The sequence below is a fragment of the Ursus americanus genome, chromosome X (assembly GCF_024610735.1).
Source record: "Ursus americanus isolate L20-20 chromosome X, mUrsAme1.1.p, whole genome shotgun sequence".
Taxonomy (NCBI): Eukaryota; Metazoa; Chordata; class Mammalia; order Carnivora; family Ursidae; genus Ursus; species Ursus americanus.
Genome location: NC_142164.1, coordinates 111585268 through 111607315, shown reverse-complemented (window position 1 = coordinate 111607315; position 22048 = coordinate 111585268). Strand labels below are relative to the sequence as shown.

The window sequence follows — 22048 nt, the reverse complement described above, 5'->3', positions numbered from 1 at the left end:
AGGCACATGATCCTTCTATAAGACAGTCATGATATATTTTTTGGTAAAAATTTATTTTAAAAGCATTGAAGAACACTCTTTATCAACTTTAACATGATTGTAAATTTAATATTATTTTCAGAATGTACATTTTCATTTGTGTTTGCCAGAGTCAATTGTTATATAGAAAACAATAGAGAAAACCAATGAAACACGAAACCTTGATTCTTTGAAAACTTAAATAAAATTGACAAAACTTTAGCTAAACCGATAAAAAGAAAGACTCCAGTGATTAAAATCAGGAATGAAATGAGAGACATCACTGCTAACCTTAGAGAAATTAAAAGGATTATGAGAGAATACTGTGAACATTTGTATGCCAAGAAATTAGATGATATAGATGAAATGGACAAGTTCCTAGAAAGACAAAATACAGAAATAATTCAGGAAGAATCTGAAGAGAAGTATAACAAAAGACCTTGAATTAGTAATCAAAAAACATCCCACAAAGAGAAGTCCAGGCCTAAATGACTTTACTGGTAAATTCTACCAAACACGTAAAGAAGACTCAACACCAAACCTTTGCAAACTCTTCCAAAAGATAGAAGAGGGAACACTCCCTAACTCATCTTATGAGGCAGATACATTCTATTAACATCACAGGAAAAGAAAACTAAAGACCAGTATCCCTTATGAATATAGATGGACCAACCCACAATAAAGTACTAACCGAACCTAGCAGCATATAAAAAGGATGATACACCATGACCAAGTGGGATTTATGTCGGGAATGCAAAGTTGTTTCAACATATGAAAATCAATCCATGTTATTCAACATGTTAATAGACTAGAGGGAAAAAGCACATGATCATCTCAGACACAGAAAAAGCATTTGACAGAACCTAGTACATTCTCGTGCTAAAAGCACTCAAGAAACTAGGAATAGGAGGTGCAAAGAGTTGTAACACCTGCAAAGTTAGGGAGACCACAGTAGTCCATGTAAGACTACCCTCACTTCTGACACCACCTGTAAGTTCAGGGGTTCTCAAAACCACCCTCAGGGCTGCTAGAATTACAGACCTCACTGAAAGCTATTATACTAACAGTTATGGTTTACTACAGGAAAAGGATTCAGATGTAAATCAGCCAAGGGAAGAAAAACATAGGGTGGAATCCAGGGAAGTACCAAACGTGGAACACATTAGTTTCCCAGCATTGACAGATGGCAGTACTTCCTGGCGTATTGCCAACCAAGGAAGCTCACCCAAACCGGGGTGTTCAGAGTTTTTATTAGGGCCCCATTACATAGACCTGACTGATTCATCATGTGTTTGATCTCAGTCTCCATTCTCTCCAGAGGTCTACTCATACTGTGTGACCAAAGTCCCCACCCTAAATCATATTGTTTCAGTGTGACCCAAGGCCCTCGGGCAAACAGGGGCACTCCTATCAGGCATGAAGATGACCTTCCAGAAGCTGAGGGCAAAGGCCAGACCTCTCTTTGGGTAAAGTTAATTTTGAATATACAGAAGAAAACTTTATCAGCCTAATAAAGGGCATTTATATAAAACTTGTATCTATGAAAACTCAGAGCTAACATGATACTGAGCAATGAAAGAATGAATGCTTTCCCCGCTAAGATCAGGAACAAGACAGAGTAGTCTGCTCTCAACACTTATGTTGCCAGGGCACTTAGGCAAGAAAATGAAATAAAAGGCATCCATATTGGAAAAGAAGTAATACTATTTATATTTGTAGGAGACATAGTCTTCTATATGTACAATTTTAAGGAATACATATACCAAAAAAACCCTGTTAGAACTAATGAATGAGTTCAGCAAGATGGCATGATACAAATCAACATATAGACTCAACTGTATTTCTACACATTAGCAATGAATAATCCAAAAATGAAATTAAGAAAAAAATCCATTTATAATAGTATCACAAAGAATAAAATACTTAGAAGTAAAAATTAATAAAAGAAGTTCAAGACTCATACATTGAAAACTACAAAACACCATTGAAGGAAATTGAAGATCTAGGTAAACAGACATCTCTTGTTCATGGATTGGAAGACCTAATATTGTTAAGTTGGCAGTACTTCCTGAATTGATCTACCAATTCAGTGCAGTCCCTGTCAAAATCCCAGCTACCTTTTTTACAGAAATTGACAAGCTTGTTCTTAAGTGCACATGGAAATGCAGGAGACCAAGAGTAGTAAAAATAATCTTGAAGAAGAACAATGAAATTAAAGGACTGACATTTTTTTTTTTTTAGATTTTATTTATTTGACAGAGCGAGAGAGCACAAGCGGGGGTGCAGTAGAAGGAGAGGGAGAAGCAGGCTCCCGGCCGAGCAGGGAGCCCCATGTGGGGCTCCATCCCAAGACCCTGGGATCATGACTTGAGCCTAAGGCAGATGCTTAACCATCTGAGCCACCCAGGTGCCCCTAAATAAATCTTTAAAAAAAAAAAAAGAAAAGATACACCATTTGCAAATATCTTCTTTCATCAATGTTTTTATAGTTTTCAGAGTACGGGTCTTTCGCCTCTTTGGTTAAGTTTATTCCTAGTTATATTTGGTATAATTGTAAATGAGATTGTTTAATTTCTCTTTCTGCTGCTTCGTTATTGGTGTGTAAAATTGCAACAGATTTCTCCACGTTGATTTTGTATCCTGTGACTTTACTGAATTCGTTTATCAGTCCTAGCAGTTTTTTTGGTGGAGTCTTTTAGGTTTTCTATATGGTATCATGTCACCTGAAAATAGTGAAAGTTTTACTTCTTCCTTGCCAATTTGTATGCCTTTTATTTCTTTTTGTTGTCTGATTGCTTATGGCTAGGGCTTCCAGTACTATGAATAAAAGTGGCAAGAGTGTACATCCTTGTCTTGTTCCCGACCTTAGGGGAAAGGCTCTTCCCCACTGAGGATGATGTTACCTGTGGGTTTTCATATATGGCCTTTAATATGTTGAGGTGTTCTCTCTAAACCTACTTTGTTGAGGATTTTTATCATGAATGGATGTTGTACCTTGTCAAATACTTTTCCTGCATCTATTGAAATGATCACATGGTTCTTATCTTTTCTTTTATTGATGTGATGTAGCAAATTGATTGATTTGTGAATATAGAACCACCTTGCAACCCAAGAATAAATCCCACTTGATTGTGGTGAATGATTTTTTTAATGTATCGTTGAATTTGGTTTGCTAGTGTTTTGTTGAGGACTTTTGCATCTATGTTCATGAGAGATACTGGACTGTAGTTCTTTTTTTTCGTGGTAACTGTATCTGGTTTTGGTATCAGGGAAATACTGGCTTCATAGGATGAATTTAGAAGTTTTCCTTCTTCTGTTTCTTGGAATAGTTTGAGAAGAATACACATTAACTCTTCTTTAAATGTTTGGTAGGATTTGTCTGTGCAGCCATCCAGTCCTGGACTTTTGTTTATTGGGAGTTTTTTGATTACTGATTCAGTTTCTCTGCTGATAATTGATCTGTTCAAATTTCCTGTCTCTTCCTGTTTCAGGTTTGGTCATTTATATGTTTCTAGGAATGTTCGTCTAGGTTGTCCAATTTGTTGGCATATAGTTTTTCTTAATATTCTCTTATAATTGTTTGTATTTCTGTGGTGTTTGTTGTTATTTCTCTTTTACTTGTGATTTTATTTATTTGGGTCCTTTCTCTTTTCTTTTTGGTAAGTCTGGCTAGAGGTTCGTCAATTTTATTGGTTTTTTCAAAGAACCAGCTTCTGGTTTCATCGATCTGTCCTGTTGTTTCTTTAGTTTCTATGTCATTTGATTCTGCTCTGATCTTTATTATTTCCTTCCTTCTGTTGGTTTTAGGTTTTGTTTATTGGTCTTTTTCCAGCTCCTTTAGGTGTAATGTCAGGTTGTTTATTTATGATTTTTCTTGCTTCTCGAGGTGGGCCTGTATTGCTATAAACTTTCCTCTTACAACTGCTTCTTCTGCATCCCAGAGGTATTAAATCATTGTGTTATCATTTTCATTTGTTTCTGTGTACTTTTTTATTTCTTTGATTTCCTGGTTGACCCATTCATTGTTTAGTAACATGTTATTTGACTTCCATGTATTTGTGCTCTTTCCAGATTTTTTCTTGTGGTTGACTTCTAGTTTCATAGCACTGTAGTCAGAAAAGAGGCATGATATGACTTCCATCTTTTTGAATTTGTTGAGGTGTGTTTTGTGGCCTGATACGTGATCTATTCTGGAGCATGTTCCATGCACACTTGAAAAAAAAATGTGTATTCTGTTTTGGGATGGAATGTTCTGAATATATCTGCTAAATCCATCTGGTCTGGTGTGTCACTCGAAGCCACTGTTTCCTTGTTCATTTTCTGTTCAGATGATCTGTCCATTGATGTAAGTGGGATGTTAAAGTCTTCTATTGTATTATTGATTTGTTCCTCTATGTTTCTTATTAACTGTTTTGTGTATTTGGGTGCTCCCATGCTGGGTGCATAAATATTTACAATTGTTATTTCTTCTTTTTGGGTTATCCCCTTTATGAGTATTTAGTGTCCTTCTTTGTCTCTTGTTAGTCTTTGTTTTAAAGTCCAGTTTGTCCGATACAAGTATTGATACTCTGGCTTTCTTTTGACAGCCATTTGCATGGTAAATGTGTCTCCATCCCCTCACTTTCAATCTGCAGGTGTCTTTAGGTCTAAAATGAATCTTTTGTAGGCAGCATATAGACGGGTCTTGTTTCCTTGTCCATTCAGTCACCCTGTGTCTTTTGATTGGAGCATTAATCCATTTACGTTCAGAGTAATTATTGATAGATATGTATTTTTCCATTTTATTACTTGTTTTGTGGTTGTTTCTGAAGATTTTCTCCAGTCCTTTTTTAGTCTTTCATGTTTTGCTGGTTTTCTTTAGTGGTATACTTGGATTTCTTTCTCTTTATTCTTTGCATACTTATTAGTGGTTTTTGATTTGTGGTTACTGTTATGTTTGTATATAAATAACCTCTTCTACATATAGCAGTCTATATTAAGTTGGTAGTCTTTTAAGTTTGAACCCATTGTTTGTTCCTCTCTCCCCACATTTTAAGTGTAGGGTGTCATATTTTACATCCTTTTATTTTGTGAGTTCCTTGACTGATTGCTTACGGAAATATTCATTTTTACTGCTTCAGTGTTTCCTATCTTTATACTCTCACTTTTGGTCTCTCCTTTCCACTTAGAGCCCCCTTTAATATTTCTCACAGGGCTGGGTTAGTAGTAGTTAGGAACTCCTTTAGTTTTTGAATGTCTGGGAAGCTCTTTATCTCTCCTTCTATTCTGAATGATAGCCTTGCTTGATGGAGTATTCTTGGCTGCAGGTTTTTCCCATTCAGTATTTTGAATATATCTTACCATTCCTTTCTGGCTTATAAAGATTCTACTGAAAAAATCCACTGATAGCCTCATGGGGTTCCCTTTGTATGCAACTGTCTTCTCTGTCTTGCTGCTTTTAATATTTTTTTCTTTATCACCATATTTGGCCATCTTAATTACAATATGTCTTTTTTTAAAGATTTTATTTATTTATTTGAGTGGGGGGAGAGGGGCAGAAGGAGAGGGAGAAGCCGACTCTGCAGAGTGCAGAGCCTGATACAGGGCTCAGTCTCATGACCCTGAGATCATGACCTGAGCCAAAACCAAGAGTCAGATGCTTAACTGACTGAGCCACCCAGGCGCCCCTAAATATGTCTTGATGTGGATCTGCTTTTGTTAATTTTCTTAGGTGTTCTCTGTGCCACCTGGATCTGGATATCTGTTTGTTCCCCAGATTAGGGAAGTTTTCAGCCATTATTTAAATAAATTCTCTGCCCCCTTTTCTCTTTATTCTTCTTCTGGGACTCCTATAATATGAATGTTATTATGTTTGATGAAGTCACTGAGTTCCCTAAGTCTGTTCTCATTTTGCATAATTCTTTTTTCTCTCTTTTGTTCATCTTGATTCTTTTCCATTACTCTGTCTTCTAGGTCATTAATTCGTTCCTCTACTTCTTTCAGCCTGCTGTTCATTCCATCAAGTGTGTTTCTCATTTTGTATATTGAGCCCTTTTTCTTTGCTTTGTTATTCCTTATCTCTGTGTTAATGGTCTCATTGATGCCTTCCATTCTCTTCTCAAGTCCAGTGAGTATCCTTATGATCATTGCTTTAAATTCTCTATCATGGGGCACCTGGGTGGCTCAGTCAGTTGAGCATCTGACTCTTGGTTTCTGCCTGGGTTGTGGTCTCAAGGTCATGGGATCAAGCCCCGTGTTGGGCTCCATGCTTGGTGTGGAGTCTGCTTGAGATTCTCGCTCTCTCTCTCTCCCTCTGCCCCTACCCCTACTTACACTGTCTCTCTAAAATAAATAAATCTTTAAAAAATAATAATAAATTCTCCATCAGGCATGTTACTTATATCTGTTTCACTTAGATCTCTGGCCAGGGCCTTGTCCTGTTCTTTCATTTGGGGCAAATTCCTCTGTCTTCTCATTTTGTCTAAGTCTCTGTGCCTGTTCCTGTATGTTAGGAAAGGCAGCTCCATCTCCTGTTCTTGAGGGTAATGGCTTTGTGAAGAAGAGGTCCTGTAGCGGCCTGCCGTGTGGTGTCCCCTGTTCCCCAGGGCCTGGCGCTTCTGGGGTATCTCCAGTGTGTGCTGTGGGTGCTCTGCTGTTGTGTTCTGGCCACTTTATCCTGCAGGCCAGTCATCTGCAGAGGCTATCTCTGCCTGTTGTGGGCAGAGTTTGGTCCCTGGCCTGAATGTGGCACATTTTAACTAGATGTGCTCTGGTCTGTTTTTGAAGTGAGACCTGTCGGTGCTGCCACAGGATCTGAGGCCTCAGAAAACTCCTGGGTCAGGAGATGTAGTGTTGGCAAGGGTTTGGGCCAGTGTTCTGGGGGAGGGGACCTGCAGACCTGGGGCCGAGGCAAGCGTGACTGGGAAGGGTGTTTCTTCTAGAGCCCAGGGGTCTAGAAGAGCTTGGTGTAAGTGAGTTAGGTAGCAAGTGTCAGTGTTGTGCTGGTTCCTGCAGGTGGCCCTGTGCTTATGCTGAGGGATGGGGGTGTGAAATGATACCTGCCACCTTCTTTGTTCCCCAAGGGGTCTCTCCATGAATGCTGCTTGTCTGGGACATGCTCCAGGATGAGCAAATAACCTCCGTACCTTGTGCCCCAGGTACTCTTCAGGTCTCTTGTTTTCACACTGTATATCCATGGGCTCTTTGTCCTGCCTTTTCCCCAAGAGCAGCCCCAATGTCCTCTGAACTCTCCCAGAGCCAACCACACTGACGTTTAAAACTCCAGGCTTTAAGGCCTACTGATTGCAAGAACTCAAGAAATTCAGGCCCTCTTGCTTTCCAAGCCAGTTGCTATGGGGATTTGTTTTCCCCACGTGCTCCCCTGTGTGCTAGTCTGTCTCTTGCCCTTCACCATGACCAAGGCTCCCTCCCCACTGCAGTAGCCGTAATCCATTTCTCTCCCAAGCCAGGTCTCTCTACTTCCTACCTTCAATGTGGCCTCTTCTTTACCTTGTTCTGCCAGTCCTCAGATGAATTTCTGGGGCATTTAGGATGATTTGATAGTTATCTAGTTGTATTTGTGGGATGAGGCAAGCCTTAGTGTCCTTCTACTTTGCCACTGTCTTCCAAGATCTCTCTTGAGAAAGAATAGTCTCTTTAATAAATGATACAGGGATAATTGAATATCCATATTCAAAAGAATGAAGTTGGACCTCTGTCTCCCTTCATATACAAAAATAAGCTCAAAGTAGATTAGAGACCTGAATGTAAGGGTTAGAACTATAAAAGGAGAAACCATAGGAGTAAATCTTTGTGGCCTTGGATTAGGCAGTGGTTTCTTGATACGACACCGAAAAAGCACAAGCAACAAAAGAACAGATACATTGGACTTCGTTAAAATTTAAAATTTTATACTTCAAAGGACACCATCCAGAAGGTGAAAAGACAACTCTCAGAATGGAATAAAATATTTACAAATCATATTATCTGATAAGGAACTTACATCTAGAATATATAAGTAGCTTTTACAGCACAACAATAAGAAGATAAATGGCCCAATTAAAAAGGACGAAAGATTTGAATAGACCTTTTTCCAAAGAAGATATGCAAATGGGCAATAAACACATAAAAAGATGCTCAACATCATTAGTAATTAGAGAACTACAGGTCAAAACCAAATGAGATACTACTTCACACCAACTAGGATGGCTGTAATCAAAAAGACAGTAACAAGTGTTGAGGATATGGAGAAATTAGAATCCTCATACATTACTGGTAAGAATGTAAAATGGTGCAGCCACTCTGGAAAGCAGTTTGGCAGTTCCTCAAAAAGTTAAACATAGAATTACCATATAATTCAACAATTTCATTCCTAAGTATATTCCCAAGAGAATTGAAAGCCTATGTCTACATAAAAACTTGGACACAGATGTTCATAGCAGTATTATTCATAATATTAAGAAGTAGAAACTACTCAGATGTTTATGTTGATGAATGTATAAACAAATGTTGTAGATCCATAAAATAGAAAATTATTCAGCCATAAAAAGGAATTAAATACCAATACATGCTTCATCATAGATGACCCGTGAAAGCATGATGAGTGAACAAAGCCAATAAAAAAAAACCCACATGTTGTATGGTGGCATTTATATGTAATATCCAAAATAGGCAAATCCAGAAAGTGGATTAGTGGTTGCCAGGGAATGAGGTAGGTAGGGAGGATAGGGAGAGATTGCTTATAGGCAGGGGTTTCTTTTTTTTTTTATTATGAACATGTTCTAAAATTAGATAGTGGTGATGGTTATACAACTGTCTAAATGCACTAAAAACCTTTGATGTGCATATTTTAAAAGGGTGAATTTTATGGTATGTAAATTATATCTCAACAAAGCTGTTATAAAAAATTAGATTTAGCACTTTGGTTAATTCAAGTAGCATAGCTTCAAACATGTCAACTTACAAACTTTTTAAAGTGAAATTAATGAAAATGTAAATCTTATGTAAAATTTAAGCATAATTAGCCAAAGTAAAAATGCAGTTTTCTGAACCACTATTTAATTTTTATCATACTGTTTTCTTTCCTGATTTTTTTTCATTGATGTTTTTGCAAATTTAATGCAGGATTCCTCTTTTAATTTCTTTAAAATGTGTTTAGAATGTCAGAATGGAAACAAGGTTTAAAAAAATTAGGTATAAATTAGAATAGCATGAAAGAACAAGATTGTAATTACTAAACAGCTGTGTTTGATAACAGTGTATTCTTGTAGGTTCCATAAATAAGTTCCTCATAATTATATAAGCCGCAGGGCTTGGGAGAAAGGCAGAGAAGTTTAGGGTTAGGATGAAGTCTGAGTCTAGCTCAAACCCGTGAGGAGGGCTACTTCCTTCTCTTGTTGACTTCCCATTTGAGAAGGTTTTTCAGGTTGGGGGTTTATCAGGAGTAGAAGGAAAAATGACCCTTTCCATACTATTGTGCAGTTATTCCTCAAACCGCAGTGCTATGTGATTCTGTGTCTGGGAATCTTAGTAGTGGGGATCACTGACAGATTTGTACAGAGGCCAGAACCTTGGTAAGTTTATTGATGCACATCAAGGTAATTTAAGCTTCCTGAATCTTCATGGAACATTTGAAACCCATAACAGATAGTCACAATGTAAATGCCTACAGGGAAAAGATATATATTAACAGAGTTTCGCCCAAACTAATTTCAGAAGACCGACATGAGCACGTACAGTAAATTAATTGAAAAGAGAATGAATTTAATGAAGTGACTTTTTTTCTTCAGCTGCTTTCAAAATTGTGAAATCCTGGCTTGGTCCAGAAGCAGTGAGTTTGTTGAAGTTTACTAGTAAAAATGAAGTCCAGGACTATGTCAGCGTAGAGTACCTGCCTCCCCACATGGGTGGAACTGTAAGTATAGTCCTTGAAATGTGTTTCTAAAATAAGACTGCATCATGGCGCATTAGGGTGTATTCTTTCCTTAAGGAAAAAGAAAAAGCAATATCTTAACATCCAGAGAAAGATCGTAGATACTCCAAAATAACACCATTACAGACATTTTTAATGTACGTTTTCAAGTTGTTTTCATTTTGAGTAGGTTCTGTATTTACATGGTTCTAAACCGAAAAGTATTCAATATGCAGCACAAATAATTCAGAAACAATACTCAGTGAAAAGTCTTTCTGTTACTATCCCAATCACTCTCTTCCTCTTCCCAATTCCATTTCTTACATTTATTTCCACGAATATGTAATATAGATAAGCAAATATATATGTAATTCTTCCTCCCTCCCATCTCTTTTAAACAAGTAGTGTATTTTTACACCATTGTGCATCCTACTTTTTTCTTTACAACATGTCTTAGAGATCATTCCAAATCAATATAACAAGCTGTTTTACTCGTTTATGGTGAATAGTATTCCTGTATCTAGAGATGAACCATAAATTATTTAATTAGTAACCATGACTTATTGAATTTTTTTTCACATGCCTTAGTTTGCTTCCATTTGTTTACTATTGAACAGGCTTTTTAATTTAAAAAATAATATGTATTTTCAAGTTTTTTTGAAATTGTTTTGCTACTTTCAAACAAGAGACCAGGAATAAGTAGGTATATGTTAAATTTTTAATACTACATAACAATGAAACATACTGTGATGATAATTTTTCTTTCTAAACTTTGAAAGCCTATGGATTTGGTATGCTTTGGATTAACTTGATAATATTTCAGTTGTCTTTTACAATCAACTTCATATACTGTCTACCTGGCAAAATTGTATTCAACCAGGATCAAATGACTAGCAAGATAAAAAGTTTTGGCATGTCCTTTTGTTTTCTTTGGTTAGAAGAAACTTGAACCAATATTTTTTATTTGAAATTTGCAACTTTCCTATTTTGAGCCTTTATATTTTACATTTTAACAGAAGAACACAGTACGGTTCATTTTCAGGTACTACCTTTAGTTAAACGAGCTATTTGATTTGTTTTTAATAATTTGCCCATAGAATTGTTAAAATTAATGGCATCTAGTAAAAATTATTTTTAGGGGTAGAAAAGATTATCTCCCTTCTTTGTCATTAATGGCGTATTTTTTCAGGGCTGTACTCAGAATTATAGTAGGACTTCTATTCTTTAACATAATTTTTCCCCCAAAGTAATACATAGACACCATTTTTTTTTTAAAGCAAGCAGTACCTAAAGACTGAAAAGTACGACAGTTTAGTGAAATGTCTCCCTCCCCACATTACTGCCCACTGCCACTCTTCAAAGGCAGTCAGTCACTGTTTTCAAGTTTTCTCTCCTGGAGATGTTCTGTCCATTTTATTTTTTCACATATGTTGTTTTACTGGTTTCTTGTTAGGTTATGCCATATTGATTCTTAGAGGTCTACCTGATTTTTTAGACCATTACAGAATATTCTACTGTATAGATATAACATAATGTATTTAATCAGTTCTCTTTTGAAGGACTAGTAGTTGTTTCCTATTCTTGCCATTATTAATAGTTCTGCAGTGAATATCCTTGTAAATAACTCTTGGTACGTGGGTATAGCAGTGTAAGTAGAAGATGAACTCCTAGAGGTAAAATCATCAGGTCAGTGGGTATTTGTAGTTTTAAATTTTGTTATCTGTTGCCAGCCCTCTAACGAGATTGTGCTCATTTCCCAATAACATGTGGCAATCCTTAAACCTCATCCATGCCAACATCACATACTCTCATTTTTGTAATCTTTGCCAGTCTTGGGTGAAAAATATTGTGGTTTTGCATTTTTGTTATTGTAAGTGATGTTGCTCATTTTTTATGATTTAAAAGGTAGTCTCTTCTTTTTCTATGAACTCTGTATCATTCCTTTATTTTTTATTCTGTTATTACTTTTGTTGATTTGTATATATTAACAAAATCTGTCTTGCTTCTCATACATGTGGTACATAATTTTCCCAGTTATGGCTTTAAAGAAAAAAACAACTTGGTTTTTTTAGGGGGTTTTCTTGGGGGGGGTTGTGGTTGGTTGGTTGATTGTTGGGTTTTGTTTTTTTGCAATTCAGAGAGGTTTCATTTTAGTCTGCTCCATTTTTATCAATATTTTTATGCCTGCTAGGTTTTGTGCTATGATTAGAAAGGTCTTCGTTACTTAGGTTTTGTGTTTTGTTTTCTGTTTTTCAATCCCATGTGGTGTTCTGGAGCTATTTTTTTTTAAAAGCTTACATGGTTTTTAAAAAATACACACTTTTGGAGTGCCTGGCTGGCTCCATCGGAAGTGTGTGCTATGCTTGATCTCAAGGTCATGGGCTTGAGCCCCACGTTGAGGGTAGAGATTACTAAAAAATAATAATAATAAACTTAAAAAAATACATACTTCCAAGTTTTTATCCATCTGAAGTTCTTTTTGGTGCAAAGAATGAGCTAAAGACCCAACTCGGTGCTTTCACAGATGGCTAGCCAGTTGTCCACACCACTTACTGCTTTTCCCTTTGTGTTTTGAAATGCTTCCTTTTTTAAAAATTTCACTAATTAAGTCTGGTGTGGTTTTTTGTCTTTTGTTTTTGTTTTTTGGCCAGGAGAGTGGATTTTAATTTTACTTAGACAATTATTTCTCTACCCACCTCTTAGCAGGCTGTTATAAAATTCCTTCCTCTTAGGATCCCTTCAAGTACAGCTATCCGCCACTAGTAGATGATGACTTCCAAACACCATTGTGTGAAAATGGGCCTATTGCCAGTGAGGATGAAGCTTCGAGTAAGGAAGATCTAGAAAGTGATGGCAAAGAAACCTTGGAAACAGTTTCGAATGAAGAACAAACAGCTCTCCTAAAAAAGGTAATTTTAACAATAAAATGGAGTCGAAACCTGTGGCCTGTCCACAATTCTACAACTAGCTAGGTATGTGACTGTAATTCACTTAACTTGCTGCCCTTCCACATCTTTGTAAACAAGAGGAAGGATGGTACTAGCTAACCAGTAGTGTCGCTTTTGTGTTTAAAAAGGCTGATTTCATGCATTTGTATAAAAATTGGCAAAATGCACTTTGAAGGAATTGTTTTATTGAAAATATTTTTGATTTAGCTGAGATAAAAGTAATTAGTTTAAAACATATCTACTTCTGTTTCGGTTTTCAAAGAGCACTTCGTTATCTTTGTATGAGTTATCAGGGGCTTGATAGAGGGATAAATATAACTTAGAACAAATTTAAAGACTATAAGGGAAAGACCATGTTATATTTTCTGTAGTGACTTATTTAAGTATGCTCTCGAATATATGTTCATGGTCATGTTAATATATGTTAAATACATAATTTAGGTGTGCTAAACTTATGTTAAAGATTGTAATTTGGATTGAATCACAGTAACGTTTATTTTTTGACCTAATGAACTGCCCAGCTATCAGCATAAAACTAAATTTCTTTTTCTTTATCTTTTCTTTCTCTATATATATATGTTTTTTTTTTTTTGGTCTTTAGATTAACCTAACTGAACATACTTCCAAAGCAGAAGAAAATGAAAAGGCTGATTCCAAAATGAAAGCTTTCAAAAAACCATTGAGCGTGTTTAAAGGGCCCTTACTACACATCAGGTAATGATAGTTGAGGATTTTATTAGCTATGCTTTTATAACCTGTCTTGATTATCTTGAAGGAACTGCAAAATTAAGAAAACTCCTGTACTGTTTTTCAAACTGGAAATACGAAATTAAAGGTTATCCAAAGGCTCACCTTGGTTTCCAGTCAGTCATAGTAGATATTTTAGCTACCTTTTTATTTATTCCATTAAATGTGTTTAATGGAATATCAGATAATAAAAGTGAATATTCATATGTTAACAGTTAATCTGAATGACATATATTTTTCTCATTTTACTGATACTGTTGGGCTTGCACAACTTCGACAATGCCAGGATCGACACTGAACCATGCATTTGTCAGTTTGATCTTCTAAAAGCTAAAGCTGAACTAGAAAAAGAGGTTTTTTACCAAGCCAGATTTCAGTACATCTCTGTTTTTGTTTCTGGGTTACTCAATCTCAGATTCAGGGTTGTTTGTAATTATCATTATGTAAAGATCTCTTTCTCACTAATGATGCTTTTCATTGGTAAATCTATATGGCCTTAACATTGCCATACCGACTTTATTTGGTGATGACCTAATGTATCATTTCCCATCCCATACTTGAAATCTTTCTGTGTAACTGTTTTAGGTATGACTCTTATGAACAGTACAGCCAGACTTTTTAAAAATCTGATATTCTAACTGATAAGGCTGGTTTGTTTACATATATTTTGATTACTGTTGTATTTGGATTTATCTCTACCATCTGTGTATGTTTATGGGGGGGTGGAGGCAGGGGACAACACATGCATATTCTGTTGGCTGTGGTTTTTCTTTGCCATTTTCCCCCCTGTGGAGTTTGTTTTCCATTTTTCCCTTTGCTGGTTTAGAAATTACACACAGTTTTTTCATTGGAAGCCTGTGAAAACCATAGATCTCGCCTTAACAAATGTTGAGGGTTGACTGGAAGAGCTGCCTGGAGAGAAAGCCAGAGGAGAACAGGGCAGCTTCTAGGGTTGCAGTTTGGGCTCTGCCACTGCCTGCCTCTGCCCCCGGGCGCGTCACAGCACTTTGCACAGGCTCAGGGACCCAACCAATGTCTGTCTCCCCACAATGTCTCAGGGTTTTTGTGCTGGTTACTGAGAGCGGTTTTGACCTCCTTCTCTTTTCTGTGGTCTATTGCAGACTGGGTTCTAAAAGGAAGCCAGCAACCATGCTAATTTGTCTTGTCCAGAGTTGGGCAAAGCCCTTCTCAGACAGCACATCCTTAAAAATGTGTATCCTCCAGATGAATGTCTCTGATATGTAGACATTCCTGATATAAAATGAATCTACTTACATATATAGCTCAAAGTGAAGAATTCACCTTTTTATCTGAAACAGAAACACTGTTCTGCCCATTGTTTGGAGGCACCTGATACAATTTGACTAATGTAATTAAACTACACAAATTTTGCCTCGGTCTTTTTTTATTTTAGGTCGTGAGTACTATACTGGCCAGTAATAGTAAAATTTGCATTTTGAGGTTCACTGATTTTACTGTTTAACCAATATTTCCCACCCCAAATTTTTTGTTTTTCATATTCCATATTACTTAGAAAAAAACCTTTATTATTAAGGAATTACATAAGGAATTATTGTGATTTAAAATGAAAGATCATTAGAGATATATTTAAGTTATGCTTTTCTGTTAGTATATAAAATTATGCCCCATTCTAATCAAAGTTGAAGCAGCAGTTTCTTCTTTGATTTTCTATAACCTTCCAAAGAGTTTAAATGCGCCGTAAGATGGTGCTGATTATAGGCTAATTCAGAATCTTCCTAATTCTCTCTCCTGTCCTTTTTTGATTCTTGGGGAAAACCATAGGACTTTTAATAGCATGCAATGAATTAGTAAGATTAAAATGCAAACTATATAAATAAAATCTTTAAAAAAAAACGCAAACTATATTAGTTGCTTTGTAATTTTTTTTGATGAAATTTCTTGATACAAATGAGCAGAAAATATTAACCAAATACTTATCTTCCAGCTAATGATTAGATTGTCATTTATTCTGAATAATACAAATGCCTTATATTTTTGTCACCACCTAGCCCAGCAGAAGAACTTTATTTTGGAAGTACAGAATCTGGAGAGAAGAAAACTTTAATAGTGTTGACAAATGTAACAAAAAACATCGTAGCATTTAAGGTAAATATCAGAAAGGTATAATAAATTCTATGTGGAACTCTGATATGGGAAGTGATTTCAGACATATTTTAATTGAAAGATTGAGAATTTTTAACTTGCACAGTGTTTTTATAATATTTTTAGGCATGTTATACTGCCTTTTACTTTTAATCACGTGGCATAGCTTATCTACAATTTTCCCCAGGATCTGTATCTCAGTCTTTAATGAGCCATAATAGGCTAATATTCAGATTAATCCCAGGCTTTAATGTTTGTGGTAAAAAAAAAAAAAAAACAAGGAAAATCACCCTCAGTATATAAATAATTCATAATTGAAAAAATCAAAAGTGCATTTTCCCGAGTGTGATATAGTTTGGAATGCAGTTTATACTGGATACTAAGCTGATGACTGAGCTTACCGCTGCCCCATATTCTAAGTATTATTTCATCATCTATTTAGTTTAACCACTAAGATGTTCTTTGAATAGCTAGTGTGTTTTAATTTGTGAACACTATTACAACGTGTCCTAATACACAGGTTTGTTTTTTTTTTAATTTGTATTAAACGTAGGAAATTACCAGACAGGATATCTCATAGATTTTTTTTTTTATTTAAAAGGAAGGCTAAGTGACAATTGGACTTATGAGTATTTTAAATAGATTAAGATACTGTTTTCCTATTGCTGGGGAAAGATGCATTCCATGCCTAACCACCACGGTTGTTTTGTAGACTTTATTCTTAATTTTTTTAAACTCTTTTACCCCAAGAAGCATTTTTCTTATTATATGACTACTGTATTTATAAACAGGTGAGAACCACTGCTCCAGAGAAATACAGAGTCAAGCCAAGCAATAGCAGTTGTGACCCTGGCGCATCAGTTGATATAGTTGTGTCTCCCCACGGGGGTGAGTTGTGGCCTGATGGCCTCAGAGGTGTGCTGGGGTACCTGGGGCCAGGTGATGAGTCAGTGGAGCTGGACTAGAATCTAGAAATTAGCTGAGTGTCAACAAGTCACCTCACTGCACTCTAGGCATCCATTTTCTCAGGTGTAAAATGAGATGGGTCAATGGGTCTCATTAAAATGGGTTTTTTAAAAGATTTTATTTAACCAACAGAGCAAGCATAAGCAGGGGGAGCGGCAGGTAGAGGGAGGGAGAAGCAGGCTCCCTGCTGAGCAGAGAGCCCGACACGGGGCTTGATCCCAGGACCCTGGGATCATGACCTGAGCCCAAGGCAGATGCTTCACTGACTGAGGCACCCAAGCACCCCTAAAATGGTTTTTTAACACCTAAAATTGTTTAAACTGGTCCCAGTTGAAAATGAATTTTAAAAAATCCTTTTTAGAAACATTTTTCTTCTTTAGGGTATTTCCGTTTTCTTTTTCCATTGTTTTCTAGAATAATACCTTAAACTACATGTCCTGCCCTTTGTAAAGGTTCTTGTTTATGTAATAAGTAAGTTACCCTTTTGTAATGCAGGTTTAACAGTCTCTGCCCAAGACCGTTTTCTGATAATGGCCGCAGAAATGGAACAGTCATCTGGCACAGGCCCGGCAGAATTGACTCAGTTCTGGAAAGAAGTTCCCAGAAACAAAGTGATGGAGCATAGGTAGGCTTTTTACTCAGACTCTCAAGTGTGATGGGAAGGATCAGAAAGCGAGAACTGCCTGCATGGTCTAAGCAGGTGTCTCTGTCTTCTTGCATTTGGCAGGCATTTAGGCTTCTAGTGTGACCTCATGCTCTGCAGGGCTCTGGGGTGCCCAGCTGAAGGAGATCTACAGTTTCGCAAGGAAGTTGCTAATAGCAGACTTGCTTACAGGCCAGTGCAAGAATCTGGATGTGTCAGAATTACAAACGTAGATCTCTGTCCCAGCAGTTCCCTTTGTAGAACACTCACCTTGTGTACTAGAATGTGTGTTGCAGCATTGTTTGTACTAGTGAAAAATGGGAAAGAACCTAAATGAGAGAGTAAGCCACCTGGAAAAAGGGCTTTCTTAGTAGAAGGAACCACAACTGAAAAAGGAGTGTGCTTGGCCTGTGTAAGGAACAGCAAGGGGGTAGATGGAGCTTGAATCTAGTAAGGGGCGGGGAGACAATGTGGGAGAGGAGGTCAAAGAGGTAGTAGGAAGGCAGATGATTACCATAGTGAGGACTTCTGATTTTGAGAGGAAAAACTATTAGTTGGTGCTAAGCAGAGCCACAAAGTGATTTGGTTTTTTTTTTTTAGGCTTATTCTGGGGTTTGTGTGGAAAACAGACTGTAGGCAGACACAGGTGAAAGAGTGATATTAACACAAATAGCGCGTGCTGCAAGCCTGCACGTTCTAAGTGCTTTACTCTGATTTATTCACTTCATCATTACAATGACCCTTGGAGGTAGGTAGTTCTTTGTCCCCCTTGATAAATGAAAAGCTAGGAAACCTCGTGAAGGTTTTGGCTGAGTTAAATCTTCAAAAGGAATTGAAAGAATACAGATGGGGCTGGAACACAGAGGTGAAAGGATCCAGGGTAAGAAGAAAGCTGGAGAGGCGGACAGGGCCCAGAGGAGGAGCTTGGTCACCATGGTGAGACCCATGGGAGAGCGTCAGCCTGACCTGAGTCACCTTTGACAAGATCACTGCAGGCTTGTTCGCAGACAGGAGGAGGACAGGAGTGGGCCTGGGAAGACAAGCTTTATTTCAGTTGTCCCAGCAAGAAAGGGAAAAGACCCAGCCTAGAGGAATATTTAGTGGCCAGAGGAGAACAGTCCAGCAGGAACTCAGGAGGGAAACGAGTAGGTGAGCTGTGTCACCTAAGTCTAGGAAAGCCTGTTTGACAAAAGAGGAAGGGACCAGTGCTGCCAACCAATCAAGGATGAGGTGTGAGCAGTGCCCATTGATGACATCAAGGAGGTCATCACTGATGTCATAGGGAGCATTTTCAGTTGGCAGGAGCCAGGTTCTAAAGAAATGAAGGTAATAAGACTGTTCTAGAGGTTTGGCTTGTTGGAAGAAGGAAGAATGTGGTGTTGACAAAGGGATTGGTGTGGATTTTCAATGGGAGAAGCCAACTCAACAAGGTAAGTCATTGATAGGTCCTGTCCCTCCAGCTTTTGTCATGAGGAAGGAAGGAATGCAGATACACGTTAAGGCTCATGGTGCGCTTGACTTGTTTTTAGATGGAGTAGTTCGATATTTAAGTTTCCATATTGTAACAGGGTCTCCTTTCTCCTTACCAAGGGTTTGTCAAAGGCATGGCTATGAAAACTAAGTAACACTGGTATAAAAGATGAAGATTTGAAGTTCTTATCAAACAGTCCCTCAAAAGCAGGTCTTTTAAAAAAAAAAAATCAATTCCTCATGGTTTGGTTTTCTGTAAGTCAAGAGAGGATCACTTATCTCACAGAACGCGACTTGGTGGTTTGATAGTGAAGGCCCAAGTAAAGCAACAACTCCCATGTAGAAAGAGTGGTTTCCTTCAACTAGGAAGATGGGGTGACTTCTATTGAACACCATATAAAAAAAACTTTCCCTAGGTTACTGAGCAGTATCTGTAATTGCTTGTGTTATTATACATAAAGAAGCAGGAAGAGGTAAGGAAGGAAAACTAATTTTGTCTCTACCCACCTTAAACACCATCTCAAAAGAAAAATGGTGGGGGGGAGCCAGTTGTGAGAGGTTATCAGGAAAAGCACAGTAAACCAGGGTAAGGTTATTATACAGATTTAGATGAATTGCTCTCTTCTAGAAGTCCCTCCGCCTGCAAAGGTTAAGGGACCTTCCTTACTCACCTGGTGACACTGTCCAGAATCCTGTAAGCAAGGGTACAGGTCCATTTTTTCCAAGGGGCTTTATTGGTTCCTTAAAGTTGTCTGGTCATACCTGATTTTATGCATATCATTTTCAAATATGACATTCCAGTCAAAGCCTTGGTAATATAACCATGCTTCCCGTTGTGTCCTGGTACAAGGAGAACAGATTATTCAAAAAAAAAAAAAAACCCCTATTTCCATGAAAGAATACTAAGAGTTTCTGAATTCTGGAGGAATCAGGTAGGGAGAAAAATTGTTTCAGTTCTGCTCACAAAGGTATAGTTTACCAAGTTGCTGTCAATCAGAGCTTATGAGAAAAGAGTAAAAGATAACCTTAAATCTGGGAAAACCAAACATTAAAGAACCAGCAATAAAAAAGTATAGTCATCACTTCATTCAATCCCATGTTATTAATTCTTGGTCTGCTTGATTCCTGCTTTTGTATTAGTTCTGGAAGTTCTTACCCAGTTCAGTTTTATGATCTGAAAGTTATTAGAAACCTGTTTTCTGGTGTACTTGTCAGAGTCCTTTCCATGAATCTCTGAAGATGAAGCACATTTGCAAAAGGATCAGAGTAAAACAATAGCTTCTGTGACAAAAAGACTTAAAAATGGCCATAGCTACAGATCTGATGAGAGTTCATTGTAATGCTTCTGACAAGGAAATTTGGTTATTTCTATGACATACAACATAGTGAGATAATAACTAGAATTATAAACCTTAACGTTATGCCAGGACATATCCAATTTCTAGGAATTTTATACAATTTCTAGAACACTTATATTCATAACATATCTATACAAATATAAAAAAGGTTTAGTATTACTTGACAGTGCGTCCCATGTAATTTAACATAGCAAATAAGCCTAATTAGTTTTATAAAAAGAGAGAACAAATCTTTTGATATGTTCCAGCGGCCCTCTGAAAAATTGCAGAGAGAGTTCAAGGTCAAAAAAACTTCATTTAGAATTTGAGTTGGGGTTTTTCAAAAACGTCAGAAGGTTTTAGACACCTTACTAAATGGGGTCATAAATCATCATGAAATAACAATTATCCATTTAACCATAGTGACAATAAAATATCAAAGGCAAATACAGAAAGTTACATAGTTGCGAGTAACTTAGGAAAATAGTCTTCTAAAGATTAAAAGAGCTAAGCAATCAAAGGGCTGTTGAGAACATGGAGCACAGGAAATTATTCTGATAAAATACACCATCTTTTCTTTCTAGGCAGATTACTTGAAAGCTAAAGAAAAGCCTTTTGCAATCTCTTATCAGTAGCTGACTGATAGTCCAAGAAAAGGTTGTCCTTTGAAATTAATTTTTAGTTTTACATAAGTACACTATTGATACTGAAGCTTATTTGTTATAACCCTTATAGCAGATTCAATTTTAGCCAGCTTGACTACACAAAGTGAAATTTTCTCTTTCCAACTGTCTATATCCACTTAGTTTGTCCTTTATTATCTTCCCTATTCTGAAATAACCAGCTTTACTGTAAGAGAAAATTACTTTCATTCCCCTTAACAAAAGTACATGTCCATACTTCCTACCTTTACTTGGCCAAAAACACATCCTATTTTCCTTGCACATGGAGTTAGTTGCTTCCGTTATTATTTCTAGTAATTACATATATGAAGTAGAATTCTTAACCCTTAGAAGCCATGATGTCTAGTGAAAACTAAGTGGTAAGCAATTGTGGTCTATTAACACCAGCATTCTGTAGATTGGCAAATTTATGAATACATAATTTCTAGAGGCATATGCTTCCTCATAGTACAGTTTTTCAGTGTGGCACAAGATATGTTTACTAACAGACTAAATATTTTTAGTTCCTCTGTAGTAAGAAGCCAAAAGTAGATAAACCGAAGTTCAGTAATTAATGTTTCAGTATTTTATCTTACTTGGAAATGATCTAGTCAGTGAATTTCCCGTTTAACTTAGCAAAACTGAAGTTACCAAAGAGATTTGAAAACCTGTTTTTAAGTAGACTTCACCTAAAAACTCTTATCCAACTTAATCACTTGCTTCCAACAATTGTGCTTGACTACTCATGACAGCTTCATGAAACATCAGAGTCAGCCATCATTCCAAGCTATTTTTCATGCTGACAAATTATGTGCCCAAGATAACATGAGCCTATTTGAATAGTAAACTCCAGAAGAAAAAAAGTTGCATGTCTGCACTGTATCTGATATTGATAACTTTGAAGACATGCCTATTTTAATTAAACCAACAAACAGCTTTTATTTTACCTAGGATTAATCTACGTCACATGAACTCAAAGACACTTGGGTTAGTTTCAGTATTTCTAAGAGGTTTAGGAATACTGAATTTAGTTAAGTGCTTGTTTTTCTTTAAGCCAATCAAAGAGAGCTTTTACAAATTAATTTTCGCAGTAACATCCCACCGTGGAAAAATATTACACATCTATAACATACATATATAGACACACATAAACATACAGAGACCTTTTAGCTCTAGAATTTTAGCCACGAATCAGGTAAAGTAACGCAAAACTCACTAGTTAATATAAAAGAACATTTAGGTTC

General features: G+C 36.8%; 1 protein-coding gene and 1 pseudogene across 3 annotated transcripts in view; one reads left to right on the top strand and one right to left on the bottom strand.

Annotated features, from left to right (window-relative positions):
* MOSPD2 (motile sperm domain containing 2) overlaps positions 1-22048 on the top strand; it is a 54127-nt gene that overhangs the window by 26452 nt on the left and 5627 nt on the right. For both annotated transcript variants that reach the window (XM_045805050.2, XM_045805049.2), the window contains exons 8-13: positions 9786-9910; positions 12640-12816; positions 13457-13569; positions 15633-15729; positions 16518-16614; positions 17188-17317. In XM_045805050.2, the coding sequence (XP_045661006.1) occupies positions 9786-9910; positions 12640-12816; positions 13457-13569; positions 15633-15729; positions 16518-16614; positions 17188-17317 (739 nt within the window). The remainder of the gene's footprint in view (positions 1-9785; positions 9911-12639; positions 12817-13456; positions 13570-15632; positions 15730-16517; positions 16615-17187; positions 17318-22048) is intronic.
* LOC148107008 (beta-hexosaminidase subunit beta pseudogene) overlaps positions 19476-22048 on the bottom strand; it is a 290730-nt pseudogene continuing 288157 nt past the window's right edge. The window contains exon 6 of the transcript XR_015723400.1: positions 19476-19645. The product of XR_015723400.1 is annotated as a beta-hexosaminidase subunit beta pseudogene (transcript). The remainder of the gene's footprint in view (positions 19646-22048) is intronic.